At 41.1% G+C, this 22,471-nt stretch overlaps 3 protein-coding genes across 3 annotated transcripts; 1 reads left to right on the top strand and 2 right to left on the bottom strand.

The window, feature by feature from the left end:
• On the bottom strand, positions 1-13,091 carry si:ch211-14k19.8 (mucin-5AC). Its single transcript, XM_061830436.1, has 10 exons — positions 12,714-13,091; positions 5,458-7,173; positions 5,277-5,365; positions 4,581-4,639; positions 4,341-4,504; positions 3,734-3,896; positions 3,480-3,671; positions 1,747-1,977; positions 1,343-1,505; positions 1-180 (listed from the first exon to the last, which is right to left on the bottom strand). The coding sequence occupies exons 1-10, from the start codon at positions 12,778-12,780 to the stop codon at positions 106-108; spliced, it is 2,919 nt and encodes a 972-aa protein (XP_061686420.1). The 5' UTR covers positions 12,781-13,091; the 3' UTR covers positions 1-105.
• Positions 13,092-13,994: 903 nt separating this feature from the next.
• On the bottom strand, positions 13,995-17,534 carry pin1 (peptidylprolyl cis/trans isomerase, NIMA-interacting 1). Its single transcript, XM_061831124.1, has 5 exons — positions 17,367-17,534; positions 16,723-16,808; positions 16,501-16,609; positions 16,306-16,416; positions 13,995-14,433 (listed from the first exon to the last, which is right to left on the bottom strand). The coding sequence occupies exons 1-5, from the start codon at positions 17,422-17,424 to the stop codon at positions 14,324-14,326; spliced, it is 474 nt and encodes a 157-aa protein (XP_061687108.1). The 5' UTR covers positions 17,425-17,534; the 3' UTR covers positions 13,995-14,323.
• A 62-nt stretch (positions 17,535-17,596) lies between these two features.
• ubl5 (ubiquitin like 5) lies at positions 17,597-22,260 on the top strand. The gene is made up of 5 exons (XM_061831126.1): positions 17,597-17,728; positions 17,987-18,055; positions 18,447-18,530; positions 20,879-20,916; positions 22,083-22,260. The coding sequence occupies exons 2-5, from the start codon at positions 18,000-18,002 to the stop codon at positions 22,124-22,126; spliced, it is 222 nt and encodes a 73-aa protein (XP_061687110.1). The 5' UTR covers positions 17,597-17,728; positions 17,987-17,999; the 3' UTR covers positions 22,127-22,260.
• The last annotated feature ends 211 nt before the right edge of the window (positions 22,261-22,471 follow it).

The following is a 22,471-nucleotide window of genomic DNA, read 5'->3' as shown; positions in this document are numbered from 1 at the left end:
CACCTTAGACATACAATATTTATTGAATTACCAGCCACATACATACATACATATACACAGACGACTTATTAAGAATGTTTGTTACATGGCCGCCGATTTTCAGAGTCATGCGGTCCAGCTGCGGTTCATGTCCACCAGCTCCATGCCTTCGCAGTACGAGCGCGGCCTGGGGACCCGAACCTGAACATTCAACACAAAGAAATCATTCAAAATGAAAAAAAAAAAAAAAAAAAAAAAATCTACATATTAAGGTAATGTAGCAGCACAATGCTTCCTAAAATTGTTTTCAGCACCCCACTTTTGGAGATGAAATTATTTTAAGCCCCCCCACACACACTCAGTGTACCAATAAATACGCATATGCTAAGCTTGCAAACCTTAGTCGACAAAGACATGAACAGCAAATATAACTGCAACAATCACTGCAGTGCACTTTTACAGTTGAAAAATGACAGGCGAGTTGACCAAGTCACTAAGAATAAACAAAAACCTAAACATAACAAAACTCCACTCTCAAAACTGTGAGACAGCCACTTGGAAGTTCATTTTCTATAGAGCTCGTGCACGTGACGTCACCATTTTCACGGCGCCATATTGCCGGTCAAAAAGAGCTGCTCGACAGTGTGGGGGACATTGAACCGGAGCGGAATATACACAATGCCTGAGACTTGTTGTGCTGTTGGTTGTTACAACAGACGAGACAGATATTCAAAGAGGTCATTCTATGGAATACCAGATGAAAAGATCGATGGATTTCATCAATTAAACGTGATGGATTGTACCAAACAAAATACACACGACTGTGTAGTGATCGCTTCACTTCAGGTAGGAATTATTCTTCTGAATCTCAAATTCCTAAGAAGTATTTATAATGCCAAGTTGGCTCATTTGAGAACAATGGAAAAAAAAAAAAAAAAAGAGAGTCGTCTTCAACATACACGGAAGCGTGTTGCGGCCACACGTTAAACTTGGGATAACCTTTCTCTGACAGCCTTTTTTTTTTTTTTCTTCCCCAATATGCATTGTTGTCATGTGAGTCCAATGCATATTTAAAAAAAGAAAATAAACCGTCAGCCACAGTGATGTTTATGTAGGTTAACGTGTGGCTGTAACACACTTCCTGAAGCCTACCCCAGCGGTTGATTTTATTTTTTTTAAATACGCATTGGACTCATTTGAGAACAACATTTGAGAACATTTTTTTTTTTTTTAACAGTGCTCTGGGCAGCCCTGCACCGCCAAAATGCACCAGACGAGGCTGCTCCATGTGATACCGTGATAATCATAATATGGTTAGCCCTGGTGAAGCAGCATTTGGCTCACGTGTTCCGCAGCTACTCACCGTGTGTGCAGCGTGGGTGGCGGCCAGTTGCCGCAGAAGCGGGAAGGGCGTCCAATGGATGGGCTCCACGGGCCAGCTGCACACAGACAGGTCGCTGGCCTTGCCCGAGTCCAGCACGCCATCGCCCACGCTCAGCTCGCTGCCGCGCCAGCCGTACTGGGAGCTGGCACAAACATTTGCTTATTTTTACACTTAATTTCCTGATGATTAAGGCTAAGGGAACGAAACTGAGATGCCTAGATGGGGCTTGTCCCTTAAGGAAAAACCTGATTTAAAAAAAAATAGATGTTGATTTAAATACCCGATTAGATAGACAAAGTTTGTGACAACAGACTGTCCATGAAGGCAGCACCCGGTTTAGATAGACTGATATGACAGATGACAGCTGGTGCGCGTGTGCGTACCTGTCGGGGTAGATGGTGTTGAGGCGCGCGACGCGGCCCGTGCAGGCGGAGGAGGCGGAGGCGGAGGCGAGCGACAGGGTGTCGTCGTGGTAGCAGCAGGGCCGGTCCAGAGCTCGCATGTGCAACAGCTCGTCGGAGCGCGTGAACGCCGGATTGTCCACGGAGTCAGCGGAACCCGAGCGCAGCCAGAAGCGAGATGAGAGCTCGTCGAAATGGTTGAACCGCCGGTAGCTAGACACCACCCGCACAATCACAATTCAATTTACAGTTTAACATTACGATAAGCATATTTCTTTAAAGTCTAGTAATAATCTAATGCCATCTATTTTTTAATAATCAAACATTTTAGAATGAATAAGGAATGCATAGTTTTTTAATTATATAATTTTTAAATACCACTAACAGGATTTTTAAAAATGTTATTACTTCTTTTGTTAAAATACATTTTTCATTGAATTAACTTCTTGGTTTGGAATCAAGAGAACATTCTACGAATTTAATCTGAAAGTTTTTATATATATATATATATATATATATATATATATATATATATATATATATATATATATATATTATATATATATATATATACACAATATTTTTGAATAATCAAACATTTTAGAATGAATAAGTAATGCCTAATTTTTCATTCATTTAACTTGTTTTTTAATTATAAATTTTTAATTACATAAAAAAAATTATATACCAATAAGAGGCATTGTTTTTAATTTTATTACTTTTTTTGTTAAAATACATTTTTCACTGAATTAATTTTTTGGTTTGGAATCAACAGAACATTATATTTTTCTACAAATTAAATCAGAAAGTTGTATTTTATACACACACACACATATATATATATATATATATATAATTTTTGAATAATTAATCAAACATTTTAGAATGAATAAGGAATGCATAATTTTTCATTCCTTTAAGTAGTATTTTTAATTATATAATTTTTTATTACATTAAAAACAATTTTTATATACCAATAAAAGGAATTTTTAAAAATGTTATTACTTTTTTGTTCAAAAAAATTTTTCATTGAATAAACTTTTTGGTTAGGAATCAACAGAACAATATAAATCAGAAAGTTTTATTTTTTTATTTATATAAAAATTATTTGGAGTTTAGGAATAACAGGAAACTAATTAACACTTTCTCATTTATTTAATCAATTTATGTATTTAAAGTGTATTCATAACATGCTGGAATTGTGTTTGTATTAAATATATTACAAATATTTCATCATTATTATTAAAATTTCCTCTCATTCTGTATTTACAAAAAAAAAAAAAGCTTGTGTTCCCCCCACCCCCAAATAAACAATAACCTGGAGTCAAGAGTGCAACATCTTGAGCTCAGAGCTGGAATATAGACAAAAAAATTATAATAATTATATAAAATGTGAAATAAAAAAAAACATCAAAAGGAAATAATGAAAAATTACTGTGTATGTGAAATAAAAAAATGCATTTAAATAAATAGAAACTATGACGTAATGATAAATTATAGCATTTAAAATTAAAAATGTTTGAATAAAAAAAGTAATTAATTGTAAAGACACAGCAGATTGTAGGTAGGTAGAAACAGAGTAGTAATCTCTCATGTCCAGCAGATCGCGCTATAATATGGTGAAGGGGGGAAAAAAAAGCTCTGTGTGCTGGCATCAATTTTGTACTATGCACTACTGCTATCTACAGGACTGGACTGAAATAGCATCACGGTACCTGCTCCGGGTCTGGTCCACCTTGGCCTGGATCAGAGCGGCTCGGTAACGCCTGACGGCGACGACGGCCAGCGAGCCGATCAGGGCCACGGCCAGCGCCAGGATGGAAACGCAAGTGCACACCAGGCGGGTGCGCGTCATACGCACGTCGCACCTCGAGCCCATGAACCAGAAGTCGTCGCCCACCAGGCAGCTGACACCAAAGTGAGGGTCACGTGAAAACTGAACAGACAGCAAGTTTGTGCGCTCTCGTACCGACAAACAGGAAGTTGTCCCGGGTGGTGGGTGCAGACGCCGTGATGGAAACAGAAGTCAAAATGGCACACGGAGGAGCAGCTGTAGCTGTTGTTGGGGCGAGAAACGCAACGGAAGCCACCAGGACACGCCAGCAACCAATCGCATATGTCCGATTGCACGCCTGGATCACATGACAAATACAAGATGTTAGCTTAATTGAGTATTCTTTGACCAGTCACTCACAAGTACGCAGTTGCACGCCTTACAGAAACTGTGACTTGAGACCATCCCCGAAAGCGACGACATCTAACTAGGCCAGATCGCTAGCTGTGATTTCAGACTGTCACTGAAGGCAACACCTGATAGAGACCGACATTATTTCAAAGTCTCTGAAGGAAACACTTAAACCTAGAAATGAAGAAAACTGATCGCATACTGGTAGCACATAACTTGGATTAAAAAAAAAAAAAAAAAAAAAGTGTAATTTCAGACAGTCCCTGAAGGCAACAATTTACTTGGATCAATATTTGTGAATTCACCTGAAGTTAACAATTGATTCACCTGACATATTGATAGACAGAGATGGACACAACTAGACATTCGCTATCAAAGACTGTGTTCTCACCCCCCAGTGTTATATTGATGACCTTTGACCCTCTGAAGCTCCTCCCCAAGCGTTCGGCCTCGTCCAGTCCCGTCTGGTGTAGCAGCGTCGAGGCTCCCGAGGCAGAGAGCCAGCGCAGAGCGCCCACGCTCTCGAACTCCAGTAGCATCTGCACGGCGCGGCCGCTTGAACCAGAAAGAAACCAAACCCGAACCACTTTTACTCCACACAGACGCTGGTGCCACCATCAGGGCCACTCACCTGCCCCACACTCCAGACATCCTGTTGAACCCTGGCGCCCTCTGCAGATAAGGCTCCACCTGCAACGTGGACCACATGATCAGCAAACCAGCTTCAAAAATATTACAACACCGTCCATGATTCATAATTAAAGGGTGAGAGCCCTTGCACTTATTTCTATTCAACAAGACAGTAATCCTTTTTCTTTCGGCTTGCTCCCCTTTGTGAATATATACATATTTTTAAATTTATAATTATTTATAATTTTGCTGGCTTGTGAGCTTAAGGGGCTATCTCACAGGCTTGGAGACAAGTTTGAAACCTGATGGTCTTCGCTGGTTGCGGCGAAGTCACCTTCTCTTTGAGACTAGGCAAGATGCTGGAGAATCACGGTATATTCAAATGTTCAAATTTTTCAGAGCCCTTTTGAAGACCTTTTCAAGTATGGACTGGCGAGATGTCTCAACGAGGTCTCTGCGACATCTGAGACTTGTTGGAGACTGAGGAGAAATCGCAGAGATGTCTTGTCTGCTTCATGGCGACTTCTGCGCCATGACTTCCAGGCAAATTATATTATGAGACACGTCGCACTGGTGATACCACGAAAAAATTCTCCGGAGTTGCCTGAGTCTCGGCTAAGTGAGACAAGCCCTTTACAAAAACAAGGACCTGTTAAAATAGATATAAAATGTCTATAGAAAGGGAGTTTCCACCCACCCAGGCAATGGTGTCCTTCTCCAGATCTGGACCTGAAGCTGAACTGGACTCAACCACAACAATCTGTAACAGCACCTCGATGGACTCCACTGGACACAAGTGTCAAAAACAACCAATAACTAGCCTACACACACATACACCAGACCCAGTCCCCCCCCCCCCCCCTCACACACACACACACCTCTGAAAGCGGCAGGCTGGTCTGACACCACGTAGACTTTGGGTATGCGGGTAGTTGTGCCACTCAAAGAAGTCGAACCGGACTGGGTTTTCAGAATCGGATGACGTGTTGTTACAGTGTTGCCGTCCCTGGTCCCTGTCTTCGGAGTTCTTTGTGTGATCACGAGCGGGGCTGTGGTTGTGTTGTCCTGGGATGGAACTTCCAGGACAGAGGGGGACACAGAAGGCAAGTTCTTGAGGGTTGTTGGTGTGGGTGTGGTTTGGTGGGTGTTGTCTGTGTTCGCATGGGGCAAGTGCGTAGACATTCCCATACTGTCCCTGGAGCCCCCAAATCTCAGAACCTCTCTGGACACCGACACAGTGCTTGTGTGGGTTGAGTTTCTGGGTCCTGTTGTCCCATCCTTGGAGCCCCCAAAGCTTGAGACCCCCACCTGGGGTGTGGGCCCAGGTGTTCTCATCCCATCCTGTCCGCCAGGCAATTTCGGAACCTCCGTGGATTCCAAAATGGTGCTCGTGTGGGAAGTGTAAACTGGCGTTGCCGTCTCTTCCTGGGAAACGCCCCTGTTCAGGATCCCCACCCAGGGTGTGGATTGGGGTGTTCCTGTACTGTCCTCAGAACCAGACACAAACACCGTGCTCACAAGTGTCGTTCCCGTTGTGTCCTTAGAGCCCCCTAAGTTTAAGAGTCCATCTTGGGCTGTGTGTCCTGATGCTTCCATCCACTCCTGGGAGCCCCCTAAATTCAGGAACGGGTCGGACACCATCACAGTGCTTACTTGGGTTGAGTGTCCAGGGGTTACGCTCCCATCCTCAGAGAACCCCAAGTTTATGACCCCCACCTGGGGAGTGTATCGGGGCATTCCTATATGGCCCTCAGAGCCAGAGGAGTTCAGAACTCCATCAGATGCCAACACAGTGATCGCGTAGGACGACGGTATCAGCGTTCCTGTTTCGTCTTCCCGAGAACCTCCCAAGACCCTCACATGTGGTATGTAATTAGGTGTTTCCATTTCATCCTCAGTGCCCCCTAAGTTCATTGTGCTCACGGTGGGCGTAAATGTAGGTGTTTTCCTCCCATCCTCCGACCCTGACGAGTTCTGGAGCCTTCCAGATGCAATGGTGGCATTTCTGGTGGTCCAAAGAGAACTAAAGATCCTTGATGTCCCCTCTGTGGCATCCGGCATGCGTGTGCTTCTTTTTATACTTTGTGAGGAGTCTGTTTGGGATGACATGGACCCCCAAACTGGCCCTGAAGTAGATTTTTCAAAAACTTCCATCCCACTTGAGGATGATCGACCGAGCTCCTGGTGATAAACGGTTCCTGTGGTTCCAGCAGGGGTCGCAGGCAGTGTCCAAGTGGCTGGGGAGGACGTCACAAGCGGAAAAGCCTGCCTGGAGGTGTGAGATCCACGCGTCCCTTCTGGGGTTCCCGGATTTCTTTGGGTGTTTCGGGTCAGCACCGCTGTCAGTGGAAAGCCGGAAACAGATGTTTCCCCTCCATTGTCGCCCACTTCCTCAGGAAGCTGGAGAGCGCCGCTATCGGGGCTCCCAGACGCAATAAGAGGCGCGGCAGAACTAGACTCCGATTCAGACCCTCCGTAGGGTTCTCGTGTGCTTGTGTAGTCAGACCCCACTTGAGATGGACTGGCGAAGTCTCCGTCGGAATCCGGAACGGGGATGGCGAGCTCCTCTGTGGAATTCCGCGGATCTCCTTGAACTGGAGGATCAGGATACAGAAACAGAGAGCGCCGTGAAGGACAACAACAAAGCGTCTCATTCTCTTTCACTCTCTCTCTCACACACGCAGATGCAAGCACGCACACAAAATGATAAGAACTTTCCAGAACTACTGGGTTTTTCCACGTGAGGTCACAGAAAAACAAATGTTTTTAGGCCCATTAGAGCTGTGATTCCCAACCATTGTGCCGTGAGAGGTCTTCTGGTGTGCCGCGGGGAATGATCATATTTCACTTCATTGCTCAAAATATGATTTATTTACAACAGATGATGTAGCTCAGGTGTGCCGTGAGATTTTTTTTCAAATGTAAGACATGTGCCTTGGCTCAATAAAGGTTAGGAATCACTGCATTCGAGGACCCTCGTGATCCACGTGGGTCACACTGACGCAGCCGTTCACTCGACCATTTTGCGTCGTGGGAAAATCCAATTCTGCCTAGCAACAAGCAAGTGTTTTATTTTCAATACGGAGCACCAATTCAATTGCTAAAATATTCTACTAACATGAAAAAGGCAGTGAACGTTCGGCAACACAGGAGGCCCGAAAACATTTGCAGAAGACACGTCAAATGCACAGAAAGTCGGCCATTTTGTGCCAGGGCCAAGTAAGATGGTGCTGCCTTGGAAAAACAGCACTTTGTACTAAAACTTCTTTTATCATCCTTATAGGCCTGCTCTTGGGAATGTTATATACTGTGCTCAACCAATTCAATATCTTCATTAATAATAAAGGCTTTTTTGTTTAATACTGCACTAATAGCACTGATTCTCCTGCCTAACCCTTCCCAGTTGATAAACTGCTTTTGTAATGATTTTTTTTTGTGTGTGTTTTGCTAAGTGTGTACCGTTTTCTGCTGAGCAACAATTAAGTGTGTGTGCAGAAGTGTCATAAAAACAGGTAAAAATGATTCCTACATTTTAAATTTAACAGAGAACAGGAAATCGACTTCAAAATTAACCCATCTCGATGAACTCGTCTCTTCGTGAAAACTAACGACCAGAAAGACAAAACCTGTAGATGTCGCTTTTCAATTTGCTAGATAAGGAACGTCACATGGTCAGAGCGGGACACGGGATGGAATTTCTTAGAACCGTTTCGCCAAATGCGGAAGTAGGTTGTGCGTATTCACTCAATTGCATTTTCGGGCACGTCGATTGTGACTGATGAATTCTGCCGAGCAACAAATATGGTTCAGTTTTTCCTCATAAATGTTTCATCTTTATTTGATATTTGTGTGTCCAAATGACAGCAAATCTGCTGCACGTGTTCGCAAAGATAAAATGCACGAAAAAGTCATGACGAAGGAAGCCATGCTGAGAAAATAAACACGCAGGAAGTCAGCCATTTTGCTTTGAAGTAGTCGTTTAAGGATCGGCTTGGCCGTTATTTAGAGGGGCCTTCAAAGGCAACCTTTTCTTTTTAGCGCTAATTGGACATCAAAGAAGTCTCGGAGGCAGGTTTTAGCCGACAATACGAGAGTTTTTTTGCCTCATTAGAGTGTGACAAAATTTAAAATTGGAGCAAAGAGCAGAGGCCCCCAACATGTTAGCCCCTGAAAATTTGTCAGTTGTTGACTGGTCAAAATCTATGTCTGCGTGCTTGTTGTTTTATCATGACATCTACCAATATTCATGCGTTATCATAAGTGAAGAATTTTGGATTTATTTTATACATAAGGGTGGTGACCCAGTGAGAGAGCGCCACGACAGTCAGCCATCTTGAAACTACAGCAGCCGTAAGGAGACAAGCAACACCAAACGCGGAAAATACTTGAATTGATACACTGCAGGGGAAGATCTGTTTAATCACGAGGAAAAGAGGAGTGGGAAATCGGTACTCCTCCAGCACAAGAGAAGAGGATTTTCAAAACAAAAAGGGACACCGACGTCACAAGGTTTCTCCTCGACGTGAGGGTTTGGAAATGTGCTGCCGTGTCGCGCAACATCGCCATTTCGGGTGCTCGAGGTCTGCTTTGCCTCACTGTTAACGGCATACTTCGCCTTTTGAATTGAAGTATGGTGAATTGTTGCAGTTATACTTGGAGCGCAACCCTTTCATGTAATGGGGTGGGGGTCGAGGGGGATTGACAGATCTAGACTTCGAAAATTAGACGTGTGCCTTCACTTTCCTTCCAGGAGGTAATTTTTAATTGTTTTTTTACATGCAACAGAGCGTGACGGGTTGCGTCGCCTCTTTTCTTGACGGTATTATAGAGCTCGTGCACCTATGTCATGAAATCACGTGACTTTAGTTTACGTCGCCATATTGCCGGTCTAGCAAAGCATTGTTCAATGCTAAGTCAGTTGGATACGACACGAAATAATGTCTTGTAGCACGACGCTAAGAGTCCTGTACGATACCGTTAGACATTTAGAAGGTGAAAATAAATGAAGGTATGTGGAAATATTAGATAAACTCGGCATAGAGGACCCGTACTTAATGCCGAAGTCGATGTTTTCGCCGATAAGAAATTGGACAGTTAATTCGGTTCCGCTTGTCTTGGACAGCTGGATCTACAGACGGATCTGGTGAGTAAGTCGTCGAGTTTTCCACGGAAAAGTTTGAAAGCGTAGAAAAGTCTGGAGGGATACAAATACTTCGTTGCTGGATCTGTCCTCAACGGGGAGACGGCTTGTGAATGCGGAAGTGTGTTCGGCTACATGTTAACCTTTGCCTAAATCCATCGATCTTTTCAGCTAGTATTCAATACAATTATCAATATTTAGATAAATGACCCCTGGTTTTACACAAACTCGCATTCATTAACTACGATTGGAAAAAAAGATGACGGTTGACGACTCGTGAATGCGGAAGTGTGTTTGGCAACATGTTAACCTTTGCCGGAATCCATCGATCTTTTCAGCCTGTATTCAATAGAAATACCAATATTTAAATAAATGACCCCTGGTTTTACACAAACTTGTATTCATCAACTATGATTTAAAAAAGAAGAAAAAAAAAAAAAAAGAGGACGGAGTCGTCTCCACGGAACGTACACGGAAGAGATTGCAACCATACTTAACCTCCGCAAACCTCTGCAACAGACAGTTTTTTTTTATGCGCATTGTTGTCAAATGAGCCAATTTGGCATTATTAATACTTTTTGGTAATTTGAGATTGAGAAGAGTAATTCCTACCTAAAATGGTTTTTCCCCCAATGTCGAGCAGCTCTGTTTGACCGGCAATATGGTGCTGTGAAAATGGTGACATCACATGCACGAGCTCTATATCAGAATCATTCATTCTAGCTAAATCTGGGCAGCTTATCCTCACAGGGGTCATGGGAGTGTGTTTTTTGCACAGCGTATGTAAACTTCTGCCTTCACCTGTATGTGTAGCTACACTTTTAACAACAGCAAACCCCCAGGCAACTGGGATGAGCTCCACGTCCCTACGGCATTTATTGTGTTATGGTCCTGCATCCACATGTTAAACTGTGCACGAGATGTTAACGATTTATAATGGTTAAACTGCTCCACAGTGTAGGGACAACACAAACAGGGTACATAAATCTGCTGAGGAAGTATGTTCACCCGGTCGCCGTGCCACTATTTATTCGGAATTTCTACCAGGCATCAGTCTCTGCCTTTGTGGTCTAGTTTTTTTGTAAAATTCCAACCACTTCATGCACACCATGTTTTTAGTTTCGGAAAATAAATAGTGATCGTACAACCTGCTTTAAAAAAAAAAAAAAAAAAAAAAAAAAAAAAGCCACTGCGGCCACCTCAACCCACAATGCAAAGCAGTTTCCGAGCCCAATTTCGTTCGGTTTTGTGAGAGTCTTGTTTACTCTAGGCAGCTTAAGACAGTAGAGTCAACGTTCCTGTATTAGCCGCTGTTCATTCAAGTTTTCCTACGTTTGAGGGATTTTGCTGGCTGACGCCAAAGTTGTCGCAATACGGGTTTGGAAAACTGAGGGGTGAGAGTGCACTCTTTGTTTAGGATGAAATACAGAATTTCAACAATAGATGGGAGTAATTCCTATGCAGTGTCCATCCATCCATTTTCTGAGGCGCTTATCCTCACAAGGGTCGCGGGAATGGTGGAGACTATCCCAGCAATCATCTGGTAGGAGGCGTGGTATGCCCTGAACTGGTCGCCAGCCAATCGCAGGGCACATGGAGACAAACAGCCACACTCACAATCACACCTTGAGGAAATTTTGAGTCCCCGATTAATGTTGCATGTTTTTGGGATGCGGGAGGAAACCGGAGTCCCCGGAGAAAACCCACGCAGGCACGGGGAGAACATGCAAAACTCCACACAGGCGGTGCTGGGATTCGAACCCCGGTCCTCAGAACTGGGAGGCCAACGCTCTAACCAGTCGGCCGTTCCTCAGCGTTTGATCATAAAAATGTTATGAATTGCATTTACACCGCTGCCAAAACCTGCATCCTACCAGGATGAAATTAGCTTTGAGGGTTCATGCACACAGAAAGTACAAAAAACAAAAATCCACTTTAAGTTAAATGAGAGATTTTACCTTATTACATTTACACTTAAAGTGCTGCAAAATTTGGATCTGATCAGGATTAGCCACGTTTACATCTTTTGACTGATACAACCGCACAAATGACACACACACACACACACACACACCACACACACACACACACACACACACACACACACACACACACACACACACACACACACACACACACGCTTGGGCGTGTGGGCCGAGATGCACGCACAAATCACGTTAAATTGGATTTTACATCTCATTTACACTGCTGCCAAATCAGGATTAGACAGTTATAGCTTTTGAATGTTAATAAAGAAAATTAGTCAGATTTAATAATAATATGGGGGCAGGGGATCGCATGTTGACTTTACATGCAATTTACTATATAGTTTAAAAAATTTATTTATGGACTGGACTCCCAAATTCTGACCTGAGCAAATTTTAATTGTATCATGTGAAATTTCCAAAAAATTTACCAAAATTCAACTCAAAGAAAAAAAATTCTATTCTCATTAGATTCCTTTTTTAGTTCAAATAATATAAAATGTCAGACAAAAATGTAATGAATTTTAAATATACATTTTTCACACCAAGCCCTAGCAAATTTTGGTTGAATCAAGTGCATTTCACAAATATATTGAAAAAAAATTAGCTGTTTAATGTTCCTTGTCAAAACATTCTTCCATGTTGGGAAACCTGGCAAATTTGTTTCACATTAAGTGAGGTGTGTCAAAATAAAATGTAAGAAATACTGTACATCTCCACTCTAAAAAAAAAAAATTGCTATATTCTTTCTTCAATATTTTTAGATTGTCAGTTTCCACAAAAAAAATGTGCTACATTTTAAAATGAATTCTTTTTTAAATCCGAAATAATGTTACAGGGCAATTGAAATGAACAAACATCATAGAAAGAAAAGCTCTCATTACAAATGCAGATGGGATTCATGAAAGGTGGAGACAGCGTCAGACAAAAACATTCGCATTTTTGGGGTCCATCGACTATCATGCATGTTTTTTTTTTTTAAGCAAATCTCTTTTATCGGCGCGCTTACCTGACGTTGAGGCGGCGGCGGCGACGACGACGACGACGACGAGCAACAAGCAGACGTGGGGCTGCATGTCCGATCCCCTTCACACATGACGGGAACGACGGATGTCTCCAAAATGGACACACGACCTCCACATGTCACAACACAACCTCCTCCTCCTCCTCCTTCTTCTTCTTCTTCAAACTTTGCTGCTCCGCGGCTTCCTCCACTTTTCCACCACCCCCACGTCGCCTCCTCTCGTCTTAAATGAGATCCACGTGTGTGCGGTCCAAGCGGGTTCGAGAGGTGGAGGCGTGGGAGCGACCGAGGAAGGCGTGCGCCTCGCCTGCCGGCGCAGAGGCGACACGGGCGGGCACCGACGAGCGTCTGCTCCCGGAGGGTGGCGGGTGGGGGGGTGGGGGGGGGGGATGCTGGATGGAGGAAGGCGAAGCTTCTCGTGAAGGCTTCGCCCACACAACATCCTCTGTCGAGAACACAGACCGCCTTCCATTTCTATGGCGTGTGCGCCCCCCGCCCCTTTGCAGGCTGCACTTGGTACTGCAGCATGCATGACATCTACAAAATCCAATCCAAAGGACTTAAAACCGAAACCCTGGTTAAAACCCAATGTTGAAATCCTCATCTTGGCCTGAAAGGATATCTTCAAAACCTTCATTCTGTCTTACGCCAACCCATGTTCCTACACGCTGCTTTGAAACCCTATCGCAAGTGTGAAATCATCCATTTTCTTTTGTTGCTTATCCTCATGAGCGTCACGGGGAGTGCCGGAGCCTATCATAGCTGTCACTGGGCAGGAGGCGGGGTACACCCTGAACTGGTTGCCACACCTGGGGGCAATTTAGTGTCCCAATTAATGTTACAAGTTTTGGGGATGTGGGAGGAAACCGCAGTGCCCAGAGGAAACCCAAGAAGGCACGGGGAGAACATGCAAACTCCACACAGGTGGGTCTGGGATTGAACCCAGGACCTCAGAACTGTGAGGCCAACGCTTTACCAACTGACCCACTATCCAAAACCATTTAAAAAAAAAAAAAAAGTTTTGAAAATGTCCCATCAAGGTCTTGGAGGGAAACTAGATTGTGGAAGGTCGAAGTGCAAGAATTCACACCTCAAATGAAAGGTCTTGACAAGTCCTCCCCAAACATGCTTTTACTCTGTTGCGAGAACAAAATTGAAAAAGAAAAAAAAAATATTGGCACCAACATGAGGTTAAGCAAGGACACGTTGCCATAGCAACACTACTCTCATATCTGTGCACACCAAGAACCAAAGAAAGACACTTACAAAAAAAAAAAGATTTTTATTTTGAAACTCAGCAGCTCACATGAATGGTGAACGCTTTTAAAAGCGTCTTTGACCATTTATTTATTTTTTGTTATGCAGTAAAGCTTCCACGACACGCGGGGGGAGTGAAATTAAATTGTCAGTTTTAAAAGACATGCTTTTATTTTGACGACATGCGCATTCAGTCATCTGCGGTCTTTTCTGTTCAATTGCTTGTTTTTTTTGTTTTAATATTAGGTTTGGGGCTACTTATTTTCACCTTTGCGATAAAGCTTGGTTGCGTACAGTGTGTGTGTGTGTGTGAGTGTGTGTGTGTGCGTGTGCACGCGTCAGCCAGTGCGCAAAATGATGTGCACTCCAGAATCGGTAAAAACAGGGCCGCTCATCTCTCCAATCTTGAGCGCAAACGAGGCATCTTCGAAAGGCTTCTGCATCTGACCTGAGAGGCACAAATGACAAAAAAGCACAAACCTGATGTGAAGACATGGAGCACAGCGCCGCCTCCTGGTCTAAAGTGCCGTTGACTTTTATTGAAAGCAAAGAATGCGCAGGGTAAAAAGTAAGTGGAATAACATAGAATAGATAGATAGATAGAATAACCCACACAATATACAATTATTACATGTTTGTAATGTTTTAATATAATTTAATTTATTTAAATAGTCCTAACTTTTAAAAAATGTAATTTGGTGTTTAGTTTACTTTTCAAATTAAAAATGTTTTTATTAACTTTACAGAATTTTTCTTAAATTCAGAAAATCTATAACGGTCCCTTTTTTTACGAACAATTTATTGAATTTGTAATTTTTTGGGTCTTAAATTGTATGGTTATTTTCTTAAATAAAAATAATTTCATTCTATGTTTAATATTTGATGAAATATGTCTGTGCTTACTGATTGGAAAATGAAATCTTAAATAACTTTGCATTATTTAGTTTACATTTCAAATTAAAAGATATTTTTATTAACTTTACAGGATTATTCTTGAAATTAGAAAATTGAGAACTGCTTCGCTTTTTTTTTTTACAAACAAATAATTTAATGAATTTATAATTTTATTGTCTCAAATTTTATAGTTATTTTCTTAACTAAAAATAATTTAATTCTGTTTAATATCTAATGAGATATGTCTGGGTTTAATTATTGTAAAACGAAATCTTTAACTTTGCATTGTGGTTTAGTTTACTTTTCAAATTAAAATATATATTAATTAACTTTTCAGGATTTTTCTTCAAATTAGAAAATCTATAACTGTCCCTTTTTTTACAAACAAATAATTTATTGAATTTGTAATTTTTTTGGGTCTTAAATTGTATGGTTATTTTCTTAAATAAAAAAAATTCATTCTGTTTATATTTGATGAGATATGTCTGTGCTTACTTATTGGAAAATGAAATCTTAAATAACTTTGCATTGTTATTTAGTTTACATTTCAAATTAAAAGATATTTTTATTAACTTTACAGGAAATTTCCTGAAATTAGAAAATTGAGAACTGCCCCGCTTTTTTTTTTTTTTAAACAAACAAATAATTTAATAAATTTATAATTTTGTCTCAAATTTTATAGTTATTTTTTTAACTAAAAATAACTTAATTCTGTTTAATATCTGATGAGATATGTCTGGGTTTTCTTATTGTAAAATGAAATCTTAAATAACTTTGCATTGTGGTTTAGTTTACTTTTCAAATTAAAATATACTTTAATTAACTTTACAGGATTTTTCTTCAAATTAGAAAATCTGTAACTGTCCTTTTTTTAACAAACAAATAATTTATTGAATTTGTAATTTTTTGTTTTAAATTGTTTGGTTATTTATTTATTTTTTTAAATAGAAATAATTTTATTCTATGTTTGATGAAATATGTCTGGGTTTAGCTATTGGAAAATGAAATCTTAAATAACTGCATTTACATTAATTTTCTATTTAAACAATTTAAATAATTTTGTAGTGTTGTGAATTTTTTTCCTAATTAAAATAGTGAATAAAAAAAAAAAAACGTACTACTTTTGTTGGATTTAAATTGTATATACTTACATCAATTGAGAAAAAACTAAAATAAATTCATGGAAATATTTAAAAATAATACAAATTTACTTTGTAATTGAAAAAATAATTGTATTGTGTCTGTTATTGTTTGGAAAAAAAATCCAGAGAATTTTAAAGACGTGATGATTTTGGCATATTACATTACATGCGCCGGCTGTTTTTGACATGATACTTGTGTACAGGTGTTTTATTTTTTTGGAAAAATGTCAATCAAACTCCAAGTGTTTATTGTTGAAATGGTGGTTGAGAAACCGGGCACTGACCTCTGCCAAAGAGTCCCAAGTCGCCACCGTTCTTGGCTGAACTGCAGTCGCTGAACTGAGAGGCCAACTTGTCAAACTTCTCCTCTTCCGACTTGATCCGCTCAATATAATCTGAAGACAGGAACAATAACAATAATAAATAAGTCCCTGCAGATCAAAAGGGGAGGCGTCGGATGGATGCTGGTCATTGCTTACTCTGAATGAGATCGAGAGCGTCGTCTTTGGATCGCGTGATGTTCTGCTCCCGCCAGGAAGACGGCCGACGGGACTGGTTGTGCTTGACCAGGAGGTGTGAGCAGCGGACCTGCCACACAAAGCACAAAAAAAAAATCAAATCAGGCTTGCGCTGGGCAGCCTAACTAAAACCTCTCAAGTGTATGTATGTATATATATATATTTTTTTGCTGATAAATTGACCTTATCTGGCTCTCCGTGGCCATCTCCCCCTGCAGGTCGTTCCCATTGGCTGGCGTTGGTGATGTGGTTGAAATAATACACCTTGCCTGCAGACGGGGGTGGGGAGACATTTCACATTGATTAGCAAGGGAATACAAACATACAGTCAGGCCCATAAATATCGGAACACGGACACAATTCTCATCTTCCTGGCTCTGATATTTTGTATGATTTTGACAATATTCCCTTTTTGGTTTGCAAGACCATATAGTTCATAAAGAACACAGGCTCACTGCACATAAAATACCTTTGAAAAGATACAAATCCTTGCTACCATGTTCTTTTAAATATTATTTTTTGTACTTCTCAACAGCTTCAGGTTTACTCCACAGACGCAGTGACGTCACGGAGGGCCCAGGGCGGATCGGCTCGCGCGCCAACATCATTGACAGCTTTGCTAATACGCAACAAATTTAATATCTCACGTTTTATTACACATTCCACTATCTCACGTGCAGCTTCTCCTTGCTAAAGCTACACGAGGTACATTTGAGACGGTGCAATACCGATGCAGCTTGCTAGCTGCCAAGCTAGTGTGCGTGTGACATCGCGGAGTTTACGGACGAGTGATCAGGCCCACGGTTTCTCGTCACGCGTCTCGTCACCTGAGTTGCGGCTCATTCTTTTCTCCCAGCCCGACGGTAAAGGCTCCTCGTCCGCCATTGTTATTCCCAATCCCGTTGCAGGCTTTCCTCCCCAAAATGGACAAATCCAAGTGCAGCAGCCGTGTGCGAAGACTTTTACGACACTTTGCGACAACCACCGACGCGTTTACGTCTCTGTCGTTATGTTTTTCCTTGAACGCCCGCCTTTATTTGAACGTTTTTTTCTCATTGGCCGATAAGGGCTGTCGATCACAATGTCATCGGTTTGATTGGCTTAGAGCTAAAGCAGTTGGACGAGAACCTTGTTGTTTCATTAGCGTGTTCATCTTTATTTATTTTGCGACTCCACTGCTAATTTCGAGGTAATTTAGGCTAGTTTCACACAAATTAGTTGTAACTTTCAATAAATTATTGTCATTCTAACTCCATTCCTGCCTAGTAATGAACACTTTTCCGCAGAGCACGTTAGCTTGCGTCTAACGAGACTCGCGTTGTGCTGAAAACAATATTTTTAGTCTTATTTCCCCACAGTTGAACATTATTACGTTCGTCCCGCTGTGCTAGTTGTTTGAAATAGTCATGGTAAGCGTGCCATGCTATTAACATATTTCCCTTGACAGGTAGGACGACAAGATGATCGAGGTGGTTTGCAACGATCGTCTGGGGAAGAAAGTCCGGGTAAAGTGCAAGTATCCTTCATGCTGAAAGCGGCGGGAAGTCACCGAGTTGAAAAATATTATCCAAGTTCTTAATTAATAAGCCTTTCACATTTCCGTGAAAAATATATCCGTAAATAGTACAAAAATGTAGGAATTTTGGGTAAGACTTGTATGGGTAGGTCTCCCATGACGTCACCACAGTCCCAGGATTTCCTTTTTCGACGACATCATAACTCTAAGACCAATCGGATAAATTAACGATTAAAAAAAAAAAAAACTTCACGCTTCACCCATCACCTGTGTTCTCTGACCTCTATGACACACAAGATGGCGGCCTTCGCAAGGCCTGACAGGTAACTGGAACCCTATCAATTGGCTATGGGGGTCACAGGTCCACTTCCTTAATCAGTCAAACCTCCAGCTCCGAGGACACCATCGGAGACCTGAAGAAGCTCATTGCGGCCCAGACGGGGACGCGGTATGATAAAATCATCTTGAAGAAATGGTAAGCAAACTCTGGACTTTGTCGTTTCAGCTCACGTTCGAAGGGAGCAAAAATACGCACACTCTCTGATTAGAAATCGAGATTCTTGGGAGGAATTTGTCTCTAGAACGTTAGTAAAAGTACAAAAATACAAAACTACAAATGAAATAGTTCCCCTCAATTTGAGTCTTGAATACATTACCATCTGTGGGGGTTGAAAGAGGAAGTAGAAAGTAATGTTCATCTAATATAGAGAGTAAAAGGAAAATAAGTACTCGAGTAAGGTACAGATAATGGGAAAATGGACTCAATTTGTTTCATATGTTTTTGTAACAATTCCCTATTTTCTCAACTGTTTTAAAACATTTTGACACAAACTTGAGACCCTCAAAATAACATCTCACCACCAAGTGAAGTGACCGGGGCAATATTACCCCATTGTTTTGAGACATATTTAGATGATATGCGGATCACTGCCAAACCACCTCCCCATCCAATCCACCTCCGCGCGGCGTAGTTGAGCCGCCCCGGCCGAAGCACCAACGGGCACATCGACACATTTAGCACCTCCAACTTACGGATGCGGATCTTTTGTTACGACCCCCCCCCCCCCCAATTATTGTTTTTTTTTTTAAGTAGCTGTATATACACCTGTCATTTGGAACCCACAAAGTTCTCGTCCTTTGCACCCGTGCAATCCATTTTTCACAACTTTCGGAAACTCATGAAGGGTAAATCCATCGTCCCGCGTGTTCGAGCATCGAGCTGGCATTTTGGCTCACGCGAAGGAACAACGCGCTACATTCCCAGAGATAAAACCTAATGGAAACAAACGAGTCCACTTGAGCGCGCTACTGCCTCCAACGTCACTTCCCGCTTCTCGAAAACAAATCCATCGAGAGCATTTTCATGACGGTAGTTACAAAAAGGTGTATACGTTAAAATCATGTTATTTGGTGGAAAAAAAAAACGCATGGGTCCATGTCGGCTGCCGTTTTTTCATTAATAACACACTAAAAATCATGCATTTCATGACACTTGACCTTTAAACACCGGCCGTACCAAGAGGAAGAACACTAAGTTTTGCTAGAATTACCTCCCCAGAACATGGTTTGGTTTCACCCAAAAAAACGGTTTTTGACAAAAAAGGAGAAATTACAATATTTTTTTCATTTTTGTGACTCAAAGTATACTGGAAAACCACAAAAACAAGACTGAAAAAAGGCTTTTGATTGCCAAAAACTTAAAGATATACAACTATGAAACATGCCAAGAATGTCGGTAGCTTTTTTTTTTTTTTTTACATTTGCCATTCACTCCATAAATTGCCCCCCCCCCCCTTTTTTTTTTTTTAAATCACACATGTGATACACACCTACTACTAAGTTTTTATACATACTTAAGCGGGGCAGTTAATCACAATGTAATTGTGATTTAGGCTTTTTGTAATCAAAAACATAATCGTGGGGAAATGGATTAGTGTCCTAAACAGCGGTGGGTGTATATGCAAGTTCCTGCGTTGTGAAAGCACCCTGAATAGAGCTCGGGCACCTACGTCATAAAATCACGTGACTTTTGTTTACACGGCCATAATGCCGGTCAAGCTAAGCATTGCTCAATGCTAAGTCGGTTGGAGACAACACAGAAATTTGTCTTGTAGCACGACGCCCAGAGTTGTCCGATACCGTCAGACATTTCGATGGTGAAAATAAATGATGGTACGTGGAAAACTTAGATAAACTCGGCATGGAGGGACCCGTATTTAATGCCAAAGTCTATGTTTTCACCGACAAGAAATTGGACTGTTAATTCGCTTGCGCTCGTCTTGGACAACTGGATCTACACATGGATCTGGTGAGTAAGTCGTCGAGATTTACACGGAAAAGTTTGAAAGCGTATAAAAGTCTGAACGCATATGAATACTTTGTTGCTGGAGCTTTTCTCAATCAGGAATAAATCCTTCATAGTGACGGTTTTGACTGCTTGTGAACACGGAAGCGTGTTCGGCGACACGTTAACCTTTGCCGGAATCTTTTCAGCTAGTATTCAATACAATAAGAACCAATATTTAAATAAATGACCCCTGGTTTGACACAAACTCGCATTCATTAACTATGATTGGAAAAAAAGATGGTTGATGGCTCGTGAACGCGGAAGTGTGTTCAGCGGGGGTGGGTGGGGAAAAAGCTACAGAGTGGGCGCGACTTATCCGGTGCATTGTGTAGTCCGGAAAACACCCCTATTTTACCTTTTGTGCCAGTAAACTGTTGAATTCTACTCAATGACTAGTAAACTTCACTGCAGTCGATGGCTTAAGTCCGGTAATGTCCCACCGGTGCTCACAATCTCGTGTTCCCCTCTGTGTGCAGGTACACCATATTCAAGGACCACGTGTCACTGGGAGACTGTATCCTTGACACTTGACGCACCAATATCACTTTTTCTGGACAACTACCAATTTACATGTTCTCAAATTTTGGTACTCAGTTAAACTGATCATTGATAAGGCCGTCATGTCTTTTAATTGAGATGAAAATGTTCAATTCGAATCAAATGTAGTTAAAAAAAACACTTCTTAAACAGGATTTGTTTGTCGTAATGCTTTTCAGAGTAACTACTTGTCGTTTCTGACATTTGAACTGCAAGTTCTTTAAAATACATCCTATAAATTAGGGCATTTCAGTTTTATGGGGTCTTTGTTCGAACATTAGGGGGCACTATGAGAAAAAAAAAAAAAAGTTCGGTGAAACGTTTTAGTTGGTTCACAGAAGCTGATGTAGGATGTTACACACTCCACATTTTCATCCAGGCTACTAGTTGAAGTTTCAAAAACACTCCAATCTGTGTAGTCTAAGCAGTCTTTAAACCGTATTTTGGCTTCCATGCTCAACCTCTTCATGATTTTCACCACAGACTTCGCATATTTAGTTGTTGGGAAGATGACTTTGGGAATGTAGTTGGTAACAATTACAAGCTAACCTTTTCAAAATGTAATACTAGTGTAATGATTTCACTGTCTTTCTCAAAGTAGTAATTACACATGATTGCATTTTGATTACTGAATGCATCAACAGGACCTGTTCACTGTTAAAAAAAGTTGATCATTATTTTGGAATGAACCATATTTGATGTATAGAGAAATTATTAATAAAACGGCAAAATAAATTTGAATAGTAAAAATGTTTTGCTTGATGTGTACAGCATGTGAAAAACAATGTTGATGTAATGACAACTTTGACATTAACGATTTCCATGACAACCCTTTAAGTTATTGGTATTATTATGCCGTTAAAAAGATCACAAAATTCTAAAAATGAAAGGGTTGAAAAGTTTTAACTGAGGCTAATCTGGCGTAACTGGTAGACTGATAGATTCCTCCGCAAGGTAATAATTGTGGAAATTTCCCAAAACATCTGTAAATGAATGACACATTTTCTTCATCAGGCTGTTGATGTGTTATTGGTGCTTTTGGCTTTGGAGAATGTTAACGAGTGCCTGCTCTGGTATTGGCGCATGCGTGGTAGAGCCGATGTGAGTGTCGTCCCGGGTTTGACTTAACTGTGACGCTTACAGACGAGATCCACGATGGCATGAACCTGGAGTTGTACTACCAGTGAAAGAAAGGAAGGCTCAATCTCTTAGGAGATGATGACGACAGTAGAATTTTTTTCTTTTGACAAACAAATTGATCTTGTGAGCAACTTTTTTTTTTAAATATATTTTGAAAAATAAAGTGGATATCTAATGTGAAGCTTTTTTTGATTCATTTTCAAACAAGTCTGTGAAAAGTGCTGTTAAAGAAATCATCTACACTTAATAAAAGAAAAGTCTAACAGATGACCAAATAAGATCATACTTGCCCTCAGAACTTAAATGAACGGGACCACATCAAGTTGTACCTCCAATTAAAGGGCCCGAAAAGGAAAATCCAGTTTTGTTTTTTTTTTTTTTAGTCATTTCCA

Source organism: Syngnathoides biaculeatus, chromosome 9 (genome assembly GCF_019802595.1).
Source record: "Syngnathoides biaculeatus isolate LvHL_M chromosome 9, ASM1980259v1, whole genome shotgun sequence".
Taxonomy (NCBI): domain Eukaryota; kingdom Metazoa; phylum Chordata; class Actinopteri; order Syngnathiformes; family Syngnathidae; genus Syngnathoides; species Syngnathoides biaculeatus.
The sequence above is the reverse complement of the archived record's forward strand: the minus strand, read 5'-3'. Positions and strand labels throughout refer to the sequence as shown.